We start from the raw sequence: 20,542 nt of genomic DNA, 5'->3' as shown, positions 1-20,542 counted from the left end.
CATATTCATGTCGGTTTGTGTGTCTACTTTAAGAAATCTGTGGGTCAGCGTTACAGATTTTCACCATCTCAAGACTCCAATCTCTTTCCTTGTGTCTATCTCAAACATGTAACTGTTTTTGCTTCTAACCAGGTATCTACCCTTTCAGTGACGATGTACATGTATGTATATGCATCTTACATTATATCACAACATAAATATATTCAGCAAGTGCATCAAACATACGAGCGCCTGATGGCAGAGGAATCCCTGCCCCGGGGAGCGTACAGTCTGAGTTTCTCACATTTGCCCCAGTTCTTAATGTCACATGGCTGCATTCATTCTTGTTCTAGCAATTTACCCCCACAATAGGCAATTTACTGTCCAGAGGCGCGAAGCTCTTTTCTGTAGGTCGTTACACTCGCCCTGATCAGACCGCGTTCACTGCCTTTCATGATGTTCCCCAAAAATAAGCAAAAATGCCATGACCTTCTCTGAATGTCATAAGGGCCACAGGCATGGTGACCTTTTTGTCATATTCAGAGACCATCATCAAGGTGATTGAAGGGATAAAAGGACCACGGCTCACCTGAGTCCTTTAAATTAGCCAGAGCATTAATAAAGCAAAACTTGGAGCATTGCAAGATTTATTTATTTACATTTGTTTTATTATTACAGGATTGAAGTAGAGGGTCTCCAGAGCTGAACTGTGTGAATTTCAGCCCCGAGGACCCCCTGCTCCCTGAGATACTTAACTCCGCAGGGGGTGCCGGTATCTCTAGGGGGTTTAAATGTCCAGGTCACGCGGGACAATAGTAGGCCCCAATGGTCAACGTCACAGCTTACTATTGGCCATATGACGCAGGACATTTAAATGCCGCCATTTCATTAGGTACACAAGTTCCCTTGCTGCACATACTGGAAGCCCCTACGGAGGTAAGTACCTCGGGAAGCAGGGGGTCCCCGGAAGGCAAATTTGCGCAGTTCAGCTCCAAAGACCCCCTGCTTCAATCCTTGTAATAAAATAAATAACAATTACGCCATGTTTTTTTCTGATTAAATGAGCATTTTACTCTTTTATAGTGTACCAATAAGTAGCCACTGTCAAGAATTGTATTGAATGCTAATTACATTATTGAATCAGATTGTCTTCCCCTTCTGTATCAGTGTCTTGCAGTGAAATTGACATTGATCATTGAATCCTTGCCCATTATAATTTTTCATTGCCTTTTTGTACAGATATTCCAGGCGCTTGCATAAAACTGTAAGGCGTTTAGTCCCCGACTCGGACGTGCGATTTCTGGTGTCGGAGAGCGGCAGCGGCAAAGGTGCCGCCATGGTGACCGCGGTGGCTTATAGGCTGGCCGAGCAGCGGAGGCAGATCGACGAAACCTTAGAGGAGTTCACGCTTACTCACGAACAGTTATTGGAGGTGAAGAAAAGAATGCGGGTCGAGATCGAGAGCGGGCTCAAGAAAAAGACTCACGAAAGCGCAAAAGTTAAAATGCTGCCAACGTTCGTGCGCAGCACACCGGATGGAACAGGTAATTTTAATCATCGCGAACACTCTCCAAAGCATTACTTACTATGGAGGCAGGAGTCGAAAAAAATGATTGATTAAACCTTGTCTGACCTTTTTAAGATGTTAATCTCTTGCATTTAGCATTAAATATGGCAGTGCCATTAAGTTCATTTTGATAACTTTTTTTTTTTTTTTCCATTTTATTTTTTTATTTTTTAAACATTATGCAGAAAATGGCGATTTTCTGGCTCTGGACCTCGGAGGGACGAACTTTCGAGTGTTGCTCGTCAAGATTCGGAGCGGTAAAAAAAGAACGGTGGAAATGCATAATAAAATCTACGCTATCCCTACAGATGTCATGCAGGGAACCGGGGAAGAGGTTAATCCACATTTTTGTTTTTTTACTATTGATTTTTGAATAGAGATCTTTACGGCTAAATACGGTGGATGTAGTAATATAATAATAGCATGTTCTTGTATAGCGCTGCTAGTTTTACATAGCGCTTTACAGAGACATTTTGCAGGTCCCTGCCCCATGGAGCTTGCAATCTATTTTTTGGTGCCTGAGGCACAGGGAGATCAAGTGACTTGCCCAATGTCACAAGGAGCCGACACCAGGAATTGAACCAGGTTCCCCTGCTTCAACTCTGTGCGAGTCAGTGTCTTTACTCAGAGCCACTCCTTCTCCATATACATTGTTAGTACCTTTATAAATAGTATTGGTACAGTATCTGATTTCAAGAAAAATGTCAGTCTTTCAATGGACGATGCTCATTTTACAAAGAATAATTCAGCAGTTACTCCTTAGAAAAAGAAAACAATCTTCTTTTTTTTTTTTTAAACAAATACTGTATATTCTATTCTTTAAAGAGTGCAGTTCCACGTGGCCAGCCAAACAACCTTTTTGTAAACAATTTAATAATGTCATTGGTTACCTTTTAGACTAATCTAACCACGCTAAAAGCTAAGATTTTGGCTAATTTATGTTTTTCTGAAAATGAATTACAAAATGCATTACTTGGGGGGCTTCTGAATGGGGGAAGTGTTTGTCAATCAAGTGTTTTCTTTACCCTTATCCAATAAGGAGCAGGAGAGTGGGGGATCTGCCTGTGCAAACTCTTGTTGAACACACAGACCACAGGCAGCAGCCCGAGCAAATCAGTACCCTCCCAAGTCTCGTCTGACTGTTTATAAACTAACTTTAAAAAAATAAAAAAAAGATTTTAAAATACCCAGATTTAAACATGTCGCTCATTTTTACAATGTAGTCCTAGGAGGGGTTACACCTCTAAAGCTGCAATCCAGGCAGTTTTCTTATTTGTTGTTATTATTTACATTTTTGACATTGGTTTGAAGCAGGGGGTCGACGGAGCTGAACCCCATTAATTTCAGCTCCGGGGACCGCCTGCTTCCGGAGATACTTCCATAGGGAGTGCCGGTAGCCGCTTGGCTAGCTGGGTTCATGTAATGGCGGCTTTTCAAAGTTCCCGTGTCCTGCGGGCCAATAGGAAGCCTTGATGTCATCCGGTTGAGCTTCCTATTGGCCCACGTGATGTTGGGAGCTTTAAACTGTGCCAAGATACCGGCGCCCCATACAGAGAGGTAAGTATCCCTGGAAGCAGAGGGTCACTGAACATGAAATGAACGTGGTTCAGCCCCGGAAACCGCCTGCTTCAATACTGTGTAAAAAAACAAAAATAACAGAAAAGGCTTGGATTTCTCCTTTAAAAAGAAAGTGTAACCGTGAGGGTATAAAGAAATAAATGATGGTGGTCTGGGATTAATAGCATTAATAGAGGACTACATCTACCCATTGAGTGTCCATAGATGGATACTAGCAGCATGGCCATATCTGGAGACGGGATACCCGTGTTTTTGTTTTTGTTTTTTTCCATTAATTTTTTATTTTGCTAAATCGTTATGGGGTTACAAAAAAAGAAAGGGAAACATTGAATAAGAAACAGCATGGAATACATAATAATATAAAATATGAAATTGGGGCAGAAGGAGGGGACGGATTAAGCAGATGTAAATTAAAATGAGCATGTAATATCTTGCACGGCTCTATTGTGTTTTTATCAAACCATTCAAATATAACCCCACCAGTAGGATCTATCCGGCATGCCATGAATCCTACAGCGTTGTCTCTCATTTACATTGATAGCGTGGCTCTGTCAAAAGCAGGATACCTGATCTCATGGACCACATGGGCAGTTTTGACTCTTACACTCGTTTTGTTTTCTTTTTCAGCTTTTCGATCACATTGTTCACTGTATTTCTGATTTCCTGGATTACATGGGCATTAAAGGAGCAAAACTTCCACTTGGTTTCACGTTTTCCTTCCCATGCAAGCAGACCAGCTTGGATGCGGTAAGTCCTGCCTCGACTCTACCTGGAGTCCATGGTCCTTAATGTCCTCTGAAGGCCCTGTCCACTGCTTGGTCACATTCATTCGATTGGTGCTGAAATCTTCTCCAGCCCGAAGAAATATCTTCAAAGCACGTTGAATAGCAGTTTGTGTGTCTGGGCAGATCTGGGGCATTTCTTTGAGTGAGATGTATCCGATTTTCGTTTTTATGCCCCAGCATATCACCATTACAATTTGCATTTGCGTCAAAATCCACCGTCTGTAATGGTGTAAACTTTTCTGGGTAACACTTTGAATCAGACGTAGACACAAACGGAGATCTGGTGAGTCAAGTGACTCCACCGTACAGTGTACATCAAATAAAAGTACCACTTCCGAGCACATTTGCATGTCTGACACGTTTGCTAAGCTGCCTTTCCCCATTATCTCTTGGCAAACAATGTTTACACTGCAGCCAGGAATTCTGGGTAATGACATGCAAATGAGCACACCGTTTGTCCCTTTTTGTCCATTTTAACATGGAACCCTCTAAGCTTATGCCTGCCGTATTACACAGCATTTCAGCACAGCCTGGGTTAAAGAAGTGCAAAGTCGGTAAATCTACTCACAGGCGGCTGTTTCAACCTTCGTGGTCTCATCAGTGTGAGGCTGGTTATACTGGCTGTGCCTAAATAGGAAACTTATTTACATATGATGCAAACACTAGTAGAAAATGGGGCTGCACCAATGCCTCCTTCTATTTGCACTTTCTTGCTGTTAATACATCTCCCCATCATGTACAGCACAATAAGAGTGCATAGAATGTTGTAGCCACAATGAGTCCCTGCCTCGGAGGTTGGTGCCCGAGGGCTTGGCCGGTAAGTACTCTTCTGGCACAAGGGTCCTACGGCAAAGCACCGCTTAGTAAATATGCGTCTCCGTGACTTGCTCAAGGTCAAAAAGAGAGCCGACACTAGGCTTCAAACCAGTATCACCCACTTCAAAGGTCGTGTTCTTACCGCTGCGATGAAATTAAATATTCAAAAATTTAAATTAATTAGCATCTCAATCAAGTGTTGTTTTAATGCCTTTAAACACCCAATGTTTGCATACAAAGCGTATTCCATACAAACCATTAATCTCACCCTGCCTACTTCCGTGAAGGTTTATGGAAGGATCTGCAGTAGATAAGCCAGCAAGAATTACCCTACTGCAAATTGATATCTCGTATACAAACTTTCGTTACTTGAGGTGCTCCATACTAAATAAGCATCTGTTGATTTAGTAATAATAAAACCAGGACATGATTTCATTTTTAGGGTATTCTTCTAACCTGGACCAAAGGCTTCAAGTCTACAGACTGTGAAGGAGAAGACGTTGTTAATCTTTTACGGGAAGGGATTAAAAGACGAGAGGTGCGGTATGTTTTGGAAATATGTCTCATGTTCTTTTCTTATTACCGAAGTGCTCGTCATTGAATCATTTATTGTATGTCTTTAATTATATCTGATCTTGCTACATCGTATGACTTCAATGCTGAGGTCTTTCTTATATATGCAATTCTATCATTATTATGTATATTTATTCTTCTGATTAGTACAATCATCTGTAGTTTGTAGGCATTGTTTTTTTTACGCGAACAAGGCACAATGCTCTTTAGCAATATTTTATTACTTGCTAGAATTGTTGCTCCCGTGTGAGTAAAATTATATGATGCATATATTTTGTGGCATGAGGCAAGATATGTGTGCATAATATTGGTATTCAATATCTGACTACTACAATTGTGGTTTAGAAGAGACTTGTATACCAAGGTTGGCAATACCAGCTGTTGCAAAAGGAGTTATTTACTAAAATCCCCTGGCTGCAAAAGAATTATTCCAGATTTATCAGAGGTAAAATTACAAATGTTTTTTTTTTTCAACCAAAAGTTTTTTTTATTTTTGTTGAGTGCATGGTACAATAATCACATTTTCTTCCAACCCATTGTCTTATACAAATGTATCCACAACAACTCATATTATAATTATACTCACAAAAGACATACTGGGGATACTAACAGACCAACAAGACGTACCGACATACTACACCAGGGGGGGGGGAGGTAGGAAGGGGGGGGCGGGGAGGGGGTTGCCATCAGACGATTCCAGTTCAGCTGGGCTCCACCTAGGGGTTGTGGTTCTCGCTGCTTCCTATAAGCCCAAGAATTCCAAATGTTTTGAATAGGATCCTCTTTGATAAATATGGTGCTGTGTTTTGCGCTGGTTATACTAGTGTTTTTCAACTGAGGTTCCCATGAAAACTTGGGTTTCTTGGGCTTCCCTAAAGGGTTCTGTGGTTTTTTCCGTTCATTTGAAAATCGTACGACATACAGAAGGATTTACAATGTATCTGATCTCAGACGGGCTATTAGAGAGGGTTGGGGTTCCTTACAATGCATCTGATCTTAGACACGCTTTAAAAGTGGGTTGGGGTTCCGCTGAATTTCACAATATACTTATAGGGTTCCTTGACCAAAAAAGGTTGGAAATCACGGAGTTAGAACCTGTTTTTTTTTCAGTCAGGAAACTTTTAGTAAAAACACCCCATGTGCATGAAAAGGGGAGTTTTTCACTTCTTAGATGCACGGTGGGCAATATTTACTAAACTATGTTAAAGCTTAACCCTTTGCGGTCCAATTAATTTTCATTAAGTGCGCCAGTAGGTCTAATTTAATTTTCAGGGGAAAAAACACATACAGCTTTTTTTGGTTTTTTTTGCACACACTCTCAGCGCACACCCACAGCACACTGTACACACTACACTCACTGCCCACACGACACTCACTGCGTGTGCTACTCACTGCCCACACTTCGCACACTACACTCGCTGCGCACACTACACTCGCTGCGCACACTACACTCACTGCGCTCGCTGCGCACACTACACTCGCTGCGCACACTACACTCGCTGCGCACACTACACTCGCTGCGCACACTACACTCGCTGTGCACACCACTCGCTGCGCACACTACACTCGCTGCGCGCACTACACTCGCTACGTGCACTACTCGCTGCGCACACTACTCACTGCACTAACTGCACACACACTGTACGCACTCACTCACACTACACTCACACTGCACTCACACTGCACTCACACACACATACACACACACACACACACTCACACACTCACACAGCACACTCACTGCACACACACACACACACACACACAGCACACACACGGCACACTCACGGCACACTCACGGCACACTCACTGCACACACGGCACACTCACTGCACACACAGCACACTCACTGCACACACAGCACACTCACTGCACACACCACACTCACAACCCCCTACTCCCCTTCCTCCCTTCCTCCAGTGTTAGCTGCTAGGGGGGGTCGGCGCAGAGTTGGAGGGGTGGTCAGATCGGCGCAGGGCTGGGGGGGTGGTCAGATCGGCGCAGGGCTGGGGGGGTGGTCAGATCGGCGCAGGGCTGGGGGGTGGTCAGATCGGCGCAGGGCTGGGGGGGTGGTCAGATCGGCGCAGGGCTTTGGGGGTGGGCGGAGCGGTGCAGGGCTTTGGGGGTGGGCGGAGCGGCGCAGGGCGTTGGGGGTGGGCGGAGCGGCGCAGGGCTTTGGGAGTGGACGGATCGGCGCGTGGGGGGGACGGATCGGCGCAGGGGGGGCGGGACGGATCGGTGCGGGGGGGGGGACGGGACGGATCGGTGCAGGGAGGGACGGATCGGAGCGGGGGGGACGGATCGGCGCAGGGGGGGGACGGATCGGCGCAGGGGGGGGACGGATCGGAGCGGGGTGACGGATCGGCGCATGGGGGGACGGGATGGGGGGACGAATCGGCGCAGAGGGGGAGGACGGATCGGCACGGGGGGGACGGATCGGCACAGGGGCGGGCGGGGGACGGATCGGCGCAGGGGGGGTGACAGATCGACGTAGGGGGGACGCATCGACGTAGTGGGGACGCATCAGTGCGGTGCAAGGAGAATGCGGGGGATGTGCTGCGGGCGCCTCACTCCACACTCCACAGCTTTCCTTCCTCCTCCCTCCACACTCCACAGCTTTCCTTCCTCCTCCCTCCACACTCCACAGCTTTCCTTCCTCCTCCCTCCACACTCCACAGCTTTCCTTCCTCCTCCCTCCACACTCCACAGCTTTCCTTCCTCCTCCCTCCACACTCCACAGCTTTCCTTCCTCCTCCCTCCACACTCCACAGCTTTCCTCCCTCCACCCGGTCCGGCATTGGACCGCAAGTGGCAAATATTAGTGTCGGATATACTCCGACATTCGACCGGAAAGGGTTAAGGCATCTTACGGACCATTGTGTCTTACTACTTGGCACCAACCAGTAAATATGGCCCATTACATAATTAAGATAGGTGTGAAAGATGCACCTTCACTATAACATATTTTACTTCCCCATTTCACAGTTTAAAAAAAAAAATTGGTTATATCTTATGTGAAGAAGGAATATATATTCCGTACTCTGCCCTTGTACTGTACGATACAGGATACGAGCATTGCAATGGTTTCTTCCACTGTATATTTCTAAGTATTTGTGCACATACAATTGACATCAAATGACATTAGTGACCTTTTTATTCTTGACATCACCTTTTTAAGGAGTTTGACTTGGATGTGGTGGCCATAGTGAATGACACAGTTGGAACGATGATGACCTGCGCATATGAAGATCCAAACTGTGAAATTGGTCTCATTGTGGGTAAGTATTAAAGGCGTTCTATCACTTCATTGTTATTTTCAGAAACCTAGAACACTTAACATTTTCAGTTTTATTTGCTCCTTGAAAAAATCTGCTTTGTCAAATTTATGATTCAGTAAATTTATGCATAATAGTCCATTGATCAGAGTATAAAAATGACAGTAAAATTAATTATTCTATGGATTTCAATGGGATATGCAAGGATACACTGTCACAATAACTTGTGTAGTATATTACAATAGCTGTTGCAAAGATAGAGAACCCACATGGGTATCTACATGTCTCTCAGGTCCCCAAACCTGCTTCATACAGTACACCCCCACTACATGTCATGCAGTAGTTAAGCTGCAGACGAGGATTCTGGGTAGTGAAATGTGCTTAGTGGGTGTTTAGTCTTTAACTTTCTATCCATTCATTACATGGATTCCCTAGAAAAGTTGCCTACTATATGTTATAGCGTAAACGGCTAAACCTATTGTAACCCTAGTTCATAATCGGTGCATAATGTTTGGCTACTCAACATGGATTACCTTGACTCGGGGTGCTGGATTCGGGAGGCTGGGCGATGATGTAGCAAGGGTGAAAATAATGGGCACCAGGAATTTTTGTAGTACAACATCAGTCTTTTATTCATGTCCCCACATACATGCGACAATGTTGTACCATTTATCTAGTGTTTTATCCATGAGTACTTTGCTTCTGTAAGTGCCCACTCTTAACACTCGACTGGAGGTGTGTTGACTTTGTTACTCTTCTGCTGTGGACCCGGCCCCCCTTTGTTCCTTCGGAATAATCATCTGCATTAGCCGGTTACACTAGGCCCATTACGAGGCTCCCGGCAGGTCCTTTGCAAGTTACAATACCTTTTTGGTCTGTTTTGGGAACTGCCACTTCCATACAGACTGAGACGAATATTCATGTGGATCCACGGGTAAAGCTGACACACAGGAGCCCTCTTTCTGGGGCTTTCTTTGGCGTGCCGCTTTCCCCTTTGTGGGACCTGCTAGACTCCATTAGCCCTCTTCTGGGATCCAAATGTAAAGGCACTGTCCTTATCTAAAACATAATAAAAGGGGGGGACCTGGTCTGTTCTACTACTTTTTGGATTTATCCCCATTTCCTCTCCCCGGGGCTCCTCTCCTAGGTCCTCCGGGAACCTAGCTCTCTAGAACCGTCCTAGCATAAATACTCTCCCATGATATCAGAATTCCCATGGCAACAAAGGGTGGTGTTCCACGTACACTAACCTACTAGTAACCCTTTAGGAGGTGGGTAACAGGAAGATAATGTAGTACTGAAATCACTGGACCCACTTAAAAACAACTGAACAACTGTAAAAATCCTTTTGGACGCCATATCTAGATTGTGTGGCCACTGTTTGACAATTATTAAACTGGGGGTGGTTATAATCCAGACACAGTTACGTTTTTTGTGGGTAAAGAGTTACAGGTTCCCTGCATTGTGCATGGAACGGCAAATATAGAGAATCAGTGAGTCCATCTTCATCTTTTCCACGGGTCTCCAAACCTGCTCCCTACACCCTATTGTCACATATTGTACAGTTGTTAAGGCACAAATAAGGATTGTGGGTAGTAACATGCAAATAACTGTGGCACATATTGTAAGATTCAGTGAAAACATTCTATGTATGTTCAACTATCATTCTAGCCACATACAGATCTCACAGGGAAACATAAATGAACTTTAGAAACGCAAGTACTCAAAACATTTTCTGTCCATCTGCCCTAATTTCCAAAATTCTGCTTAACCATAAATAAAAATCCCCCTTGTGCGCACATTCACATGTCTCAGACAGGCCTGCAAACCAGCCTTTCGCTGAAACATAGAAGGCAAATAAGAACCATTCTGACTGTCCATTTTGTCGCGTGAATACCCAAGGAAAGGAAAACTCTGCGATTTGAACATTCAATCCTGAAATCAAGTAAACAATACCAAGTGTAATACTGCAGGCGCACTTACCAGAATGCCCTCCTCCTGTCTCTGTATGTTCTCCCTACCAATTGGATTGTAAGCTCTTCGGAGCAGGGACTCCTCTTCCACAATGTTACTTTTATGTCTGATGCACTTATTCCCATGAATGTTATTTGTATTATTTGTTATTTATATGATTGTCACGTGTATTACTGCTGTGAAGCGCCATGTACATTAATGGTGCTATATAAATAAAGACATACATACCGGCATACCCCGGTTTAAGGACACTCACTTTAAGTACACTCGCGAGTAAGTACATCTCGCTCAATAGGCAAACGGCAGCTCACGCATGCGCCAGTCTGTACGTCCTGAACAGCAATACTGGCTCCCTACCTGTACCGAAGCTGTGCGCAAGCGGGAAGACTATAGAGCCTGTTACACATGCGTTATTTACATCAGTTATGCACGTATATGACGATTGCAGTACAGTACATGCATCGATAAGTGGGAAAAAGATAGCGCTTCACTTTAAGTACATTTTCGCTTTACATACATGCTCCGGTCCCATTGCGTACGTTAATGCGGGGTATGCCTGTACATACTGTAATTACTCTGCAATGTGTATGGGGTGTAATTGCGTGTTCCATCAGTAGCCTGGATTAGCTCATTGGTCCCTATTGAGTGTAGTGAGAAGTGTGGGAAAACATGATTAGTGATGCATTATGTAAGCCCATTTCTCACCATATTGAATAGGGCCGTGGTTCTGAAGACTTCCATTTGGGTTTCCTAAACCTGGTGCGGCCAGTGGTCCCCAAGAAGAGGTTTGAGAACCACTGAAATAGGGGAACTTGTTTTGAACATAAATGATCACAATCAAGTATTTAATCTAGAATTTGCGGTCTATTTTAGCAGACGTCTTTTTACCTGAACATAAGAATTTATTCCGTGTGCTGTGATGCCGCTTTCCCCACTCTGAAGAAGATTTTCGTCCCATTCATGTGAATGGATCTGACATCTTCTCCAGCACCAGGACATGACTTCGCAGCATATAGAAAAGGGTCTTAAGTGTTACTGCTGCCTCTAACTGAAGGCCCCCAAACTAGAGTGTTGTTGAGGCCAGTGTACTGGGTCATGTTGTCCACCTCTTGCATTATTTCAGGCACTGGTAGCAACGCGTGCTACATGGAAGAGATGAAGAACATCGAAATGGTAGATGGAGACCAAGGGAGAATGTGTGTTAATATGGAATGGGGAGCGTTTGGGGACAACGGATGTCTGGACGATGTTCGGACAGTTTATGACAAGGCTGTTGATGAATTGTCATTAAATTCAGGAAAGCAAAGGTACATTTCTTATGGAGTCGCGGGGGTGGGGAGGGGGGTGGTGTTGTATTAAGGTGCATTTGGAACAGAATTGATGCAAAGAAAGGTATTTTCATCTTGAGTTTTTTACTATCAATGTGTCAAGGTACCAATTTTGCCTTGTGTGTCATCTTACAATTTTGAGTTATGGAGAAGTTATGTGACTAACACATGGGATGCAACAAATGATCTGTGTCTTTCATATGTCCCCTTTTACTGCCTAAATATTTTAGGGGGTTATTCGTTAATCTGGGAGATTGCCGATCAGGGAACTATTCATGTCAATAGGCGTTTCTGTACTTTGACTTCCCGATCAACACTATCTCGTTTAATGAATGTCCACCTTTGTGTGTTTGCACTAGAGCGCATTTAGGCCCAGAACCAAAGAGCGTAACAGACTTTTTGCCCCCTGTGGTTTAATGCAAATGCACACGGTAGTGCTATGCAAAAACAATAGGCATTGCTTATCTCATTGGCACAGGCTTCACTCCGTGTTACGTTAGCACAGGCCTCACTCCGTGTTACGTTAGCACAGGCTTCACTCCGTGTTACGTTAGCACAGGCCTCACTCCGTGTTACGTTAGCACAGGCTTCACTCCGTGTTACGTTAGCACAGGCCTCACTCCGTGTTACGTTAGCACAGGCTTCACTCCGTTTTACGTTAGCACAGGCCTCACTCCGTGTTACGTTAGCACAGGCCTCATTCCGTGTTACCTTAGCACAGGCCTCACTCCGTGTTACCTTAGCACAGGCCTCACTCCGTGTTACCTTAGCACAGGCCTCACTCCGTGTTACCTTAGCACAGGCTTCACTCCGTGTTACGTTGGCACAGGCCTCACTCCGTGTTACGTTGGCACAGGCTTCACTCCGTGTTACGTTGGCACAGGCTTTACTCCGTGTTACGTTGGCACAGGCTTTACTCCGTGTTACGTTGGCACAGGCTTCACTCCGTGTTACGTTGGCACAGGCTTCAGCATAGGTGGCTCAGCACCCTTTAGCCTATGTCTTCTAATTCATGTTATGACTGAGCCACCTGTCCTGAAGCAGGGATATGACAACGGAACGGAAAAATCCAGAGCAACGAGACCCACCGCTTCAAAAATCGAATGGCGCCCAGGTAAGTGTAAAATCACAAATCGGCTTTATTAGGGCATACAAAGAAAGGACGGCAATCATCCATGATAACCTCCACCCGTTTCTCAAGGAGAGAAAGCGCCTCTTAGTCGTGAAACGTGTTGGAGGTTTTTCTTGGAGATTGCCGTTCTTTGTATGTCCTAATAAAGCCGTTTTGTGATTTTTCACTTAGCCGGGCGCCATTCGATTTATTATTTTTTTTTTAGCTGTGGGTCTCGTCGTTGCTCCAGATTTTTCCGTTCCTTTTGTCTACTCCAGCCTTGCTGTCCAGGAGGCACACGATCGAGAGGGTTCCGGGAGATCCCTATCGCCGTCACGAGCGAGACGCCGCACACATTGCTGCCACGGCCATTACCTGCACTACTGAATTGGAGGTTCAAATCTGGAGGAAAGACGACTTTACCTTACCTCCAGGATCTGACCTAAGTGCTACAGCCATGAACTTCGGATCATAGATCTCCCCCCAATCACAAGCAAGTATAAAAGATAAGACTCTGCCAGCTCACTGAGTGCACGGCAGTAGACACTTACACATTGTGAAGCAGGGATATCCCTAATACCTGTCCTGTTAGTGGCTCTTGAGGACTGGAGTTGGCCACCGCTGTCCTAAAACATCCAAGGTCTCATCCACGTGTCCTTCATTAGATGCAGAACATATGTGAACCTCACGTATAATAACCGCCTGGCGCTGTGTGCTTGCAGGTACGAGAAAATGATCAGCGGCATGTATTTAGGAGAAATTGTCCGCAACATTTTAATGGACTTCACGAAAAGAGGATTTCTGTTCCGAGGTCAGATATCCGAGGCTTTAAAAACCAGAGGCATCTTTGAGACCAAATTTCTTTCACAAATTGAGAGGTATGTACAAGGAAGTCTTCATCGTAGCTCCAATGTATTTATTTAGGTTTTGTCCAGTTGTGTGTGTGTGTGTGTGTGTGTGTGTGTGTGTGTGTGTGTGTGTGTGTGTGTGTGTGTGTGTGTGTGTGTGTGTGTGTGTGTGTGTGTATTATGTCGTTTTATGTAAACTTGCTACTTTATGTAACGTTTTTGTTGGTTTTTCATTATTTTAGAAGAAACAGTATCCCGTGTGAGTGACTTTTCTTGCAAGGAATTGCTAGTAGATGGCAGATTATGCTGTATATTTCTCGTGTATCTTTCCTTAAAAATAAAGTTATAAAATTATTTTAAAAAATGGCGATATATATAGTGTTAACACATGTTTTGCCTTTTCTTGCAGTGACAGATTAGCTTTGCTTCAAGTACGAGCAATCCTCCAGCAACTGGGTCTAAACAGCACCTGTGATGACAGTATCATCGTAAAGGAGGTTTGCGGTGTTGTGTCTAGAAGGGCCGGGCAGTTGTGCGGTGCTGGAATGGCAGCTGTTGTGGATAAAATACGAGAGAACAGAGGCTTGGATCATTTGGATATCACAGTTGGTGTTGATGGGACTCTGTACAAATTACACCCACAGTGAGTTTTGTTCTGTCACACTCATGCAGTGTACCCCTATACCCCTGCTTTGTTCTGTCTCACTCATGCAGTGTACCCCTATACTTCTGCTTCACTTTACTGTTTAATAATGTTATGTTCTTCTGTTTTATACATTGGCTTACTGGCTAACTAGAAGACAATTAACAGATAAATGTTAGCACATATAAGCAAAAACTGTCTATAACAGTATTTGAGCGTGTGTGCGTGCATGCGCGTGTGTGTGTGTGTGTGTCAGTGTCGTTGTATATCGATGTGTAGCTTTAATGTGCCTGTATGTGTATTAGTGTGTTAGTAATTGTGTGCAGTGGTTAAAGAGAATCAGGTGCTGGCATTAGATGTCAGCAGCAATCAATGGCATAATTAATGTTGGCATCAGCAACAGTGCCGGCCCCTGCAGCAGAGACGGAGCTAAAATTTCTGCGTAATAGAATATTTGCCCAGTTTCACTCCCCTGACCGTATAGGAATTTCAGGGCGTTTGCTGAATCATAATCGGGACTGCATGAGATCCGCAGCAAGATACTACACAGCACAGGGGGGCTCAACCAGTGCGCAAGCCCCCCCACCCCCCTTCTCACAGGTCAGGTTTTCAGGATATCCTAGCTTCAGCACAGGTGGCTCATTCAGAAGCTCAGTCTGAAGCAGAGACTGAGCCATCTGTGCTGAAGCAGGGATATCATGAAATCATGACTGACTGGGAAATGGGGGGGGGGGGAAGGGGCCTGGAGTTGTGCACCCCTGACTTAGCAGAGGCGTTCTTATCTTAGAGAGGGTTACACACACACAGGCCTGGAATTCAATGAGCTTAACACGATTTGTTTTTTCCAAGGCTTGCTTGGCCTTGGTTTCAAGTCTCATCATGTATAGTCTGGAAGAGAAGAGGGTTCTGGGATATCATAAAACAACATCACTCGGTTACAAGAGAAGTATCTTCAATGAAAAAGAAACACATGAATATGGCTTATGTTTCGATGCTGGAAATTATGTTTTTACTGGGAAAGGGGTATGGTCAAATACAAATAACGCAAGAACAATTAGGATGGATACAACGGAGGTCTATTGTGGTAGGAAGTATTTTCAAAAATAATTTAATGCTTAAAATGGCATTTCCTTTTCGGGGCTATTTTGCATGGCAATACTCGCAATGTAAAATGAATAGGCCCCTAGGATTTGCTTTCATGTATGGAACCATAGCATCCACAGCCCAACATCTCTTCAGGAATCGGACAGGAATAACTCTGCCAGAGCAGGGCGAAACCCTGCATTATCTCTGGCCAGTCTAGCTCCTTCAGGTTAAAGTTCTGCCCAGGTTAATACAATGAAGGGGGTATAGCGGGCCCCGAAGGCCCATTTAAGTAAACGGGCTGTAACGTGTCAAAAGGGTCCAGCACCGCTCATTAAATCTGGTCCCAAACTTGCATGTAGAATATGTTAATGTGTTGGCAAAATGCTAACTGAGAGAATCAAAAAATCCAACAGGTTGAACACCACCAAGAAGGAAACGAGGTCCCCTGGTAGTTCAGGACATTGGGCTTTTATGGTACATTAAAGGAATGTGCAATGTTTTAGGGATACTTGCCACTACTCCGTTGAAAAGGATGTGACTACAAAATCTTAAAGCCGCAATCCACAGCGGTATCGCAGCTCTTCTCCAACCCCACTCCAAGGGTAGAAAAATGGCTGCAGGGTTAGGGTTCACTCTGGCAGCCAACAGAAAGCCACAACGTATCCCAATGACGATGCAGACAATCTTGGTGACACCGTAGCCACGGTCAGATTTTCAGGATATCCCTGCGTTAGCACAGGTGGTGCAGTCAAAGACTGAGCATCATTTGAGCCACCTGTGCTGAAGCAGGGATATCCTGAAAACCTGACCTGTTGGGGGATGACGTGTGCAGTGTTCATTCAATCTCTGTGGAATTTGCTTAGGAGATGGATGAAATATCCCAATTCCCAACTAAACAAATGCATTTTTCCGTCCCGCAGCTTTTCCAGAGTCCTGCACCAAACCGTCATCGACCTCGCCCCGAAGTGCAACGTGTCTTTCCTCCTTTCGGAAGACGGCAGCGGAAAAGGGGCGGCCCTCATCACCGCCGTGGGGTGCAGACTTCGCGAAACTGAACAAACTTAAAATCTGTACATCTTAACTTTTTTCTTCTCCTGCCTTTTTCAGCACTTTCATTTCAAGCAGTAATTCTGTCAACTACAAATACACACGGTGGGAAGAGACCCAATGCTATTCTTGGATCTCTTCCAACTATGTGTATTTTTCATTTATTTATATCTCATTAGTGTAACCCCCATTAATTACTGACTATTTATTATAGTCCTGAGCTGTCTGGTCCTTAGAATTGTTTACAATTCTGTAAACTAATCTGGTAACACACACTCTGTCTGTCTCTCTCTGTGTGTCTCTGTCTCTCTCTGTCTCACTCTGTGTCTCTGTCTCACTCTGTGTCTGTGTCTCTGTGTGTGTGTGTGTGTGTGTGTGTGTGTGTGTGTGTGTGTCTCTCTCTGTTTCTCTCTCTCTCTGTTTCTCTCTCTCTCTGTTTCTCTCTCTCTCTGTTTCTCTCTCTCTGTTTCTCTCTCTCTCTGTTTCTCTCTCTCTCTGTTTCTCTCTCTCTCTGTTTCTCTCTCTCTCTGTTTCTCTCCCTCTCTGTCTGTGTGTCTCTCTGTTTCTCTGTCTCTCTCTGTAAACTAGGCTGGTACCACCCAGTCTGTACAGTCCATAGGAAATAGAAAGTGTGTTATTCAGAATATTTGCCATAACTGGACTCCTGTCTCCATCACTCCCCAGTTAACACACTACCCAATTGTAATCTGTTTATAATGGATTCCCTTGTTTTATACGTTATCAGTTTGAGGACCCTACCATGTAATATTACATTTCACCAGCTTTATTGTTCTTTCATGGAGTAACTGTATACACTAAAATTGGTTACCACCAGCCATTAAATGACCGTGAGAATAATAGTACACATTTCGTTTTGTCCAACCTGAAGTTGTTGTAATCCAAATACAACCTGTTACTGTGGTCAATATCTGATAAGATGCAGCCCCGGTGCTTTGCAACATTTGAATCTTCTATCCCAGGGAGTGGCCAACTCCAGTCCCTTAGAGCTACCAACAGATCAGGGTTTCAGGATACCCCTGCTTCAGCACAGGTTTCTCAATCAGTGGCTCAGTCTTTGATTGAGACACCTGTGGATATCCTGAAATCCTGACCTTGTTGGTGGCCATTGAGGACTGGAGTTGGCCTCCCCTGTTCTATCCTCCGAAATCTGGTATTTCTCATTGCTTGTATGAATAGTGTTGTGTTAATAAAAGTATGTGTTGATTCCACAGGTATGTTTCATTTTTAATGTCCGGCAATATTCAGTACTTGTGGGGCATGTTTATTGATCTGCAATCCTTTGCAAGCCCCCTCCAGCACTGAAGAGTTGAACACTTTTTTTTATATGAATATTTTGTTGCACTGTGATTGAATGTGTTGAGATAGGTGTGAATTTCAGTTTTTAGTGTCTGTATTAGTTCAAAATGCCTGACTAATACTGCAAGAGTCAGAAAGACACATGTTTGCCACAATAGATTCACTAATGTTATTTATCAACTTAATAAACTTTTCCAATGTGTTACTTGTTTTTTGTGGGTTTTTTTTCCTTATAAATAAAAAATAAAAAAAAACGTATTTTAATTATTGTTAAACAAAAAATTAGTTTATGCCCAAGTTTTCCAGAATGACCGGGGGACTCCTGAAATTTGGGAAGGCTCGGTTGAGTTGCGTCTGTGCTTCTGTGTGTGTCTTAGGGTTCTTTAGGGGTTTGTGAGTGACCCTGGGATCATCTGCTCCTGCTAATTTGAAGACCGTTTATCAAGCAGTTGTTTTTTACCTCCTCAGATAGGAAAATGAAAATATTTTATGCAAATGTAAAACATTTTTGTAACAGTTATGTTTTTTAAGTCTTGGTATTTTTTATATATGCATACATACATACATATACACACATACGCGTGTGCGTGTGTTTAATTAAGTTATGGTGAGTAAAAAAAGTGACAAAAACCCTCCACAGCAAAGCATATAGCAAATGGAAATATAACTGTATGCGCATTTGCATGTCTTAGGCAAGTCTGCAACCCCGCCTTTCACCATTATCACCCAGCACACCGCACTTGTGTGCTCATTTGCATGTTATTTCCCAGAATCCCTTGCTGCAGTGGGGGTGCTGGGTGATAATGGTGAAAGGCGGGGTTGCAGACCTGTCTAAGACGTGCAAATGAGCATACAGTTATAATTCGTGTGTGTGATACTGTTTGAAGACGAATATCAGAGGCAGCACTCCAGGTAAGTGGTCAAAAGAAATTTGTATTAACAAGACATCTTATCCAACGTTTCGGTCCTCGTGCAGGACCTTTCTCAAGGTGATATATATATATATATATATGCAGTGGTCGACAAATCACCCAAAAATCTACTCGCCGAACAAAAAAATCTACTCGCCCCCAACCCTGCTCTAGTCCCGCCCCCAGGCCCGCTTTAAAAAAAATAAATTGAATAAATTCCTAGTAAGCACAATATTCGTTTTTGACACAAGTTTATTTATTGTATTACATTATACTACAATTAGTCCTTGTTACGTGTGTACGTGTGTGTGTAAATGTTGGATTTACAAAAAAAAAGCCAGATGTGAATGACTAGTTTCCTGCACTCTTTATCCAGTGTCTGGATGCCCCCGCTTCACAATATCTAAAGCAGCAATCCCGCCTGGGATCTTACCTGATCCGCAGTCCCTCTATGTCCAGGTACCCTCATTCCCGTCATGTTATATGTTGTAGGGGAGGTGTTCTCTACCTGTCTTCTGGGTTTGGGGGGATTCCGATGCCTCCCGTCTGGAACTTGAGAGTCAGATCTGGAAGAAAGCAGTATAGGTTATTTTGGTGTAGGTATAGGGCAGTTAAGATATACAGGGTAAATAAGATATCCAGATACAGAGAGGAGGGAGGGGAGACAGACAGAAAAAGGAGGCAGGGGAGACAGAAAGAGGAGGCAGGGGAGACAGAAAGAGGAGGCAGGGGAGACAGAAAGAGGAGGGAGGGGAGACAGACAGAGAAAGGAGGCAGGGGAGACAGAAAGAGGAGGCAGGGGTGACTGACTGACGGGGGGGGTGACTGACTTGGGGGGGTGACTGACTGGGGGGCGTGACTGGGTGGGGAGGAGGTGACTGACTGTGTTACTGATTGGGGGGTACCTCTCGTGTCCTACGCACATACACACACAACTGTCTGTCTCACACACACACAATGTCTGACACACACACAGAATGTCTGTCACACACACACAACGTTGAGCAGAAGAAGCAGCCCCTGCCCCCCCCCCCTCTCAGCTCACAGGCAGGAGGAAGCGAGGACTGCACGCGAGAGAGGAAAGGCCGCGACCAGCACCATACTCCCCCTCCCCCCCCCCCCCCGCTGCCATCACCCACCCCGCGTGCAGACACGGGGACGGAGGGGAAGCGGGGAGGGGGGGGGATGCAATGGAGTACTAACCTCTTCAAGCAGCAGGAAGAGGAAGCGCCTGCGTGGCCTTAGCCTGGATGGGGAAAAAAAATCTTGGCAGCCCGCCAAGTCCTGTCAGCCAATCAAGAAGATAGAAGATCGATGCGAGCTGCGCTGGCATCGATCTTCTATCTTCTTCTCTACATCCGGATCGTGGCCGCGCAACGGAAGTACGTCATGCACCCCTGGAGGGGAACGTTCAGCCGGGAGCAGAGGGGACGGACCATCGTGAGTATCCACTCCATCCGTGTAGCTGTTGCATCTGCAGCCGATCGCCATACATTGGGAACGGGACTGCACACACCTTTAACCCCCATACCTCCATTAGGCTTTTTTCCTTGCTCCACTTATCAACCATATACAGGCTATTAGCCATAAGGTGTTTATACCTGGAGTCGCCAGACGGTTCTTCTTGGTCTGTCAGCCAATCAGGTTGCTGGATTTTAAAAAAAAAACATTTCAGCGCAAGCAGGGAAAATGTAAAAAAAAAAC

General features: G+C 44.7%; 1 protein-coding gene across 2 annotated transcripts in view; it reads left to right on the top strand.

Annotated features, from left to right (window-relative positions):
- Positions 1–18,132, top strand: part of LOC142501263 (hexokinase-1) — a 63,674-nt gene extending 45,542 nt beyond the window's left edge. For both annotated transcript variants that reach the window (XM_075610910.1, XM_075610911.1), the window contains exons 10-18: positions 1,219–1,523; positions 1,732–1,880; positions 3,752–3,871; positions 5,168–5,263; positions 8,477–8,576; positions 11,671–11,854; positions 13,709–13,864; positions 14,244–14,477; positions 16,484–18,132. In XM_075610910.1, coding sequence (XP_075467025.1) covers positions 1,219–1,523; positions 1,732–1,880; positions 3,752–3,871; positions 5,168–5,263; positions 8,477–8,576; positions 11,671–11,854; positions 13,709–13,864; positions 14,244–14,477; positions 16,484–16,628 — 1,489 coding nt within the window. In that variant the 3' untranslated portion in view covers positions 16,629–18,132. The remainder of the gene's footprint in view (positions 1–1,218; positions 1,524–1,731; positions 1,881–3,751; positions 3,872–5,167; positions 5,264–8,476; positions 8,577–11,670; positions 11,855–13,708; positions 13,865–14,243; positions 14,478–16,483) is intronic.
- The last annotated feature ends 2,410 nt before the right edge of the window (positions 18,133–20,542 follow it).

The sequence above is a fragment of the Ascaphus truei genome, chromosome 8, assembly GCF_040206685.1.
Source record: "Ascaphus truei isolate aAscTru1 chromosome 8, aAscTru1.hap1, whole genome shotgun sequence".
NCBI classification, from domain to species: Eukaryota; Metazoa; Chordata; class Amphibia; order Anura; family Ascaphidae; genus Ascaphus; species Ascaphus truei.
The sequence above is the reverse complement of the archived record's forward strand: the minus strand, read 5'-3'. Positions and strand labels throughout refer to the sequence as shown.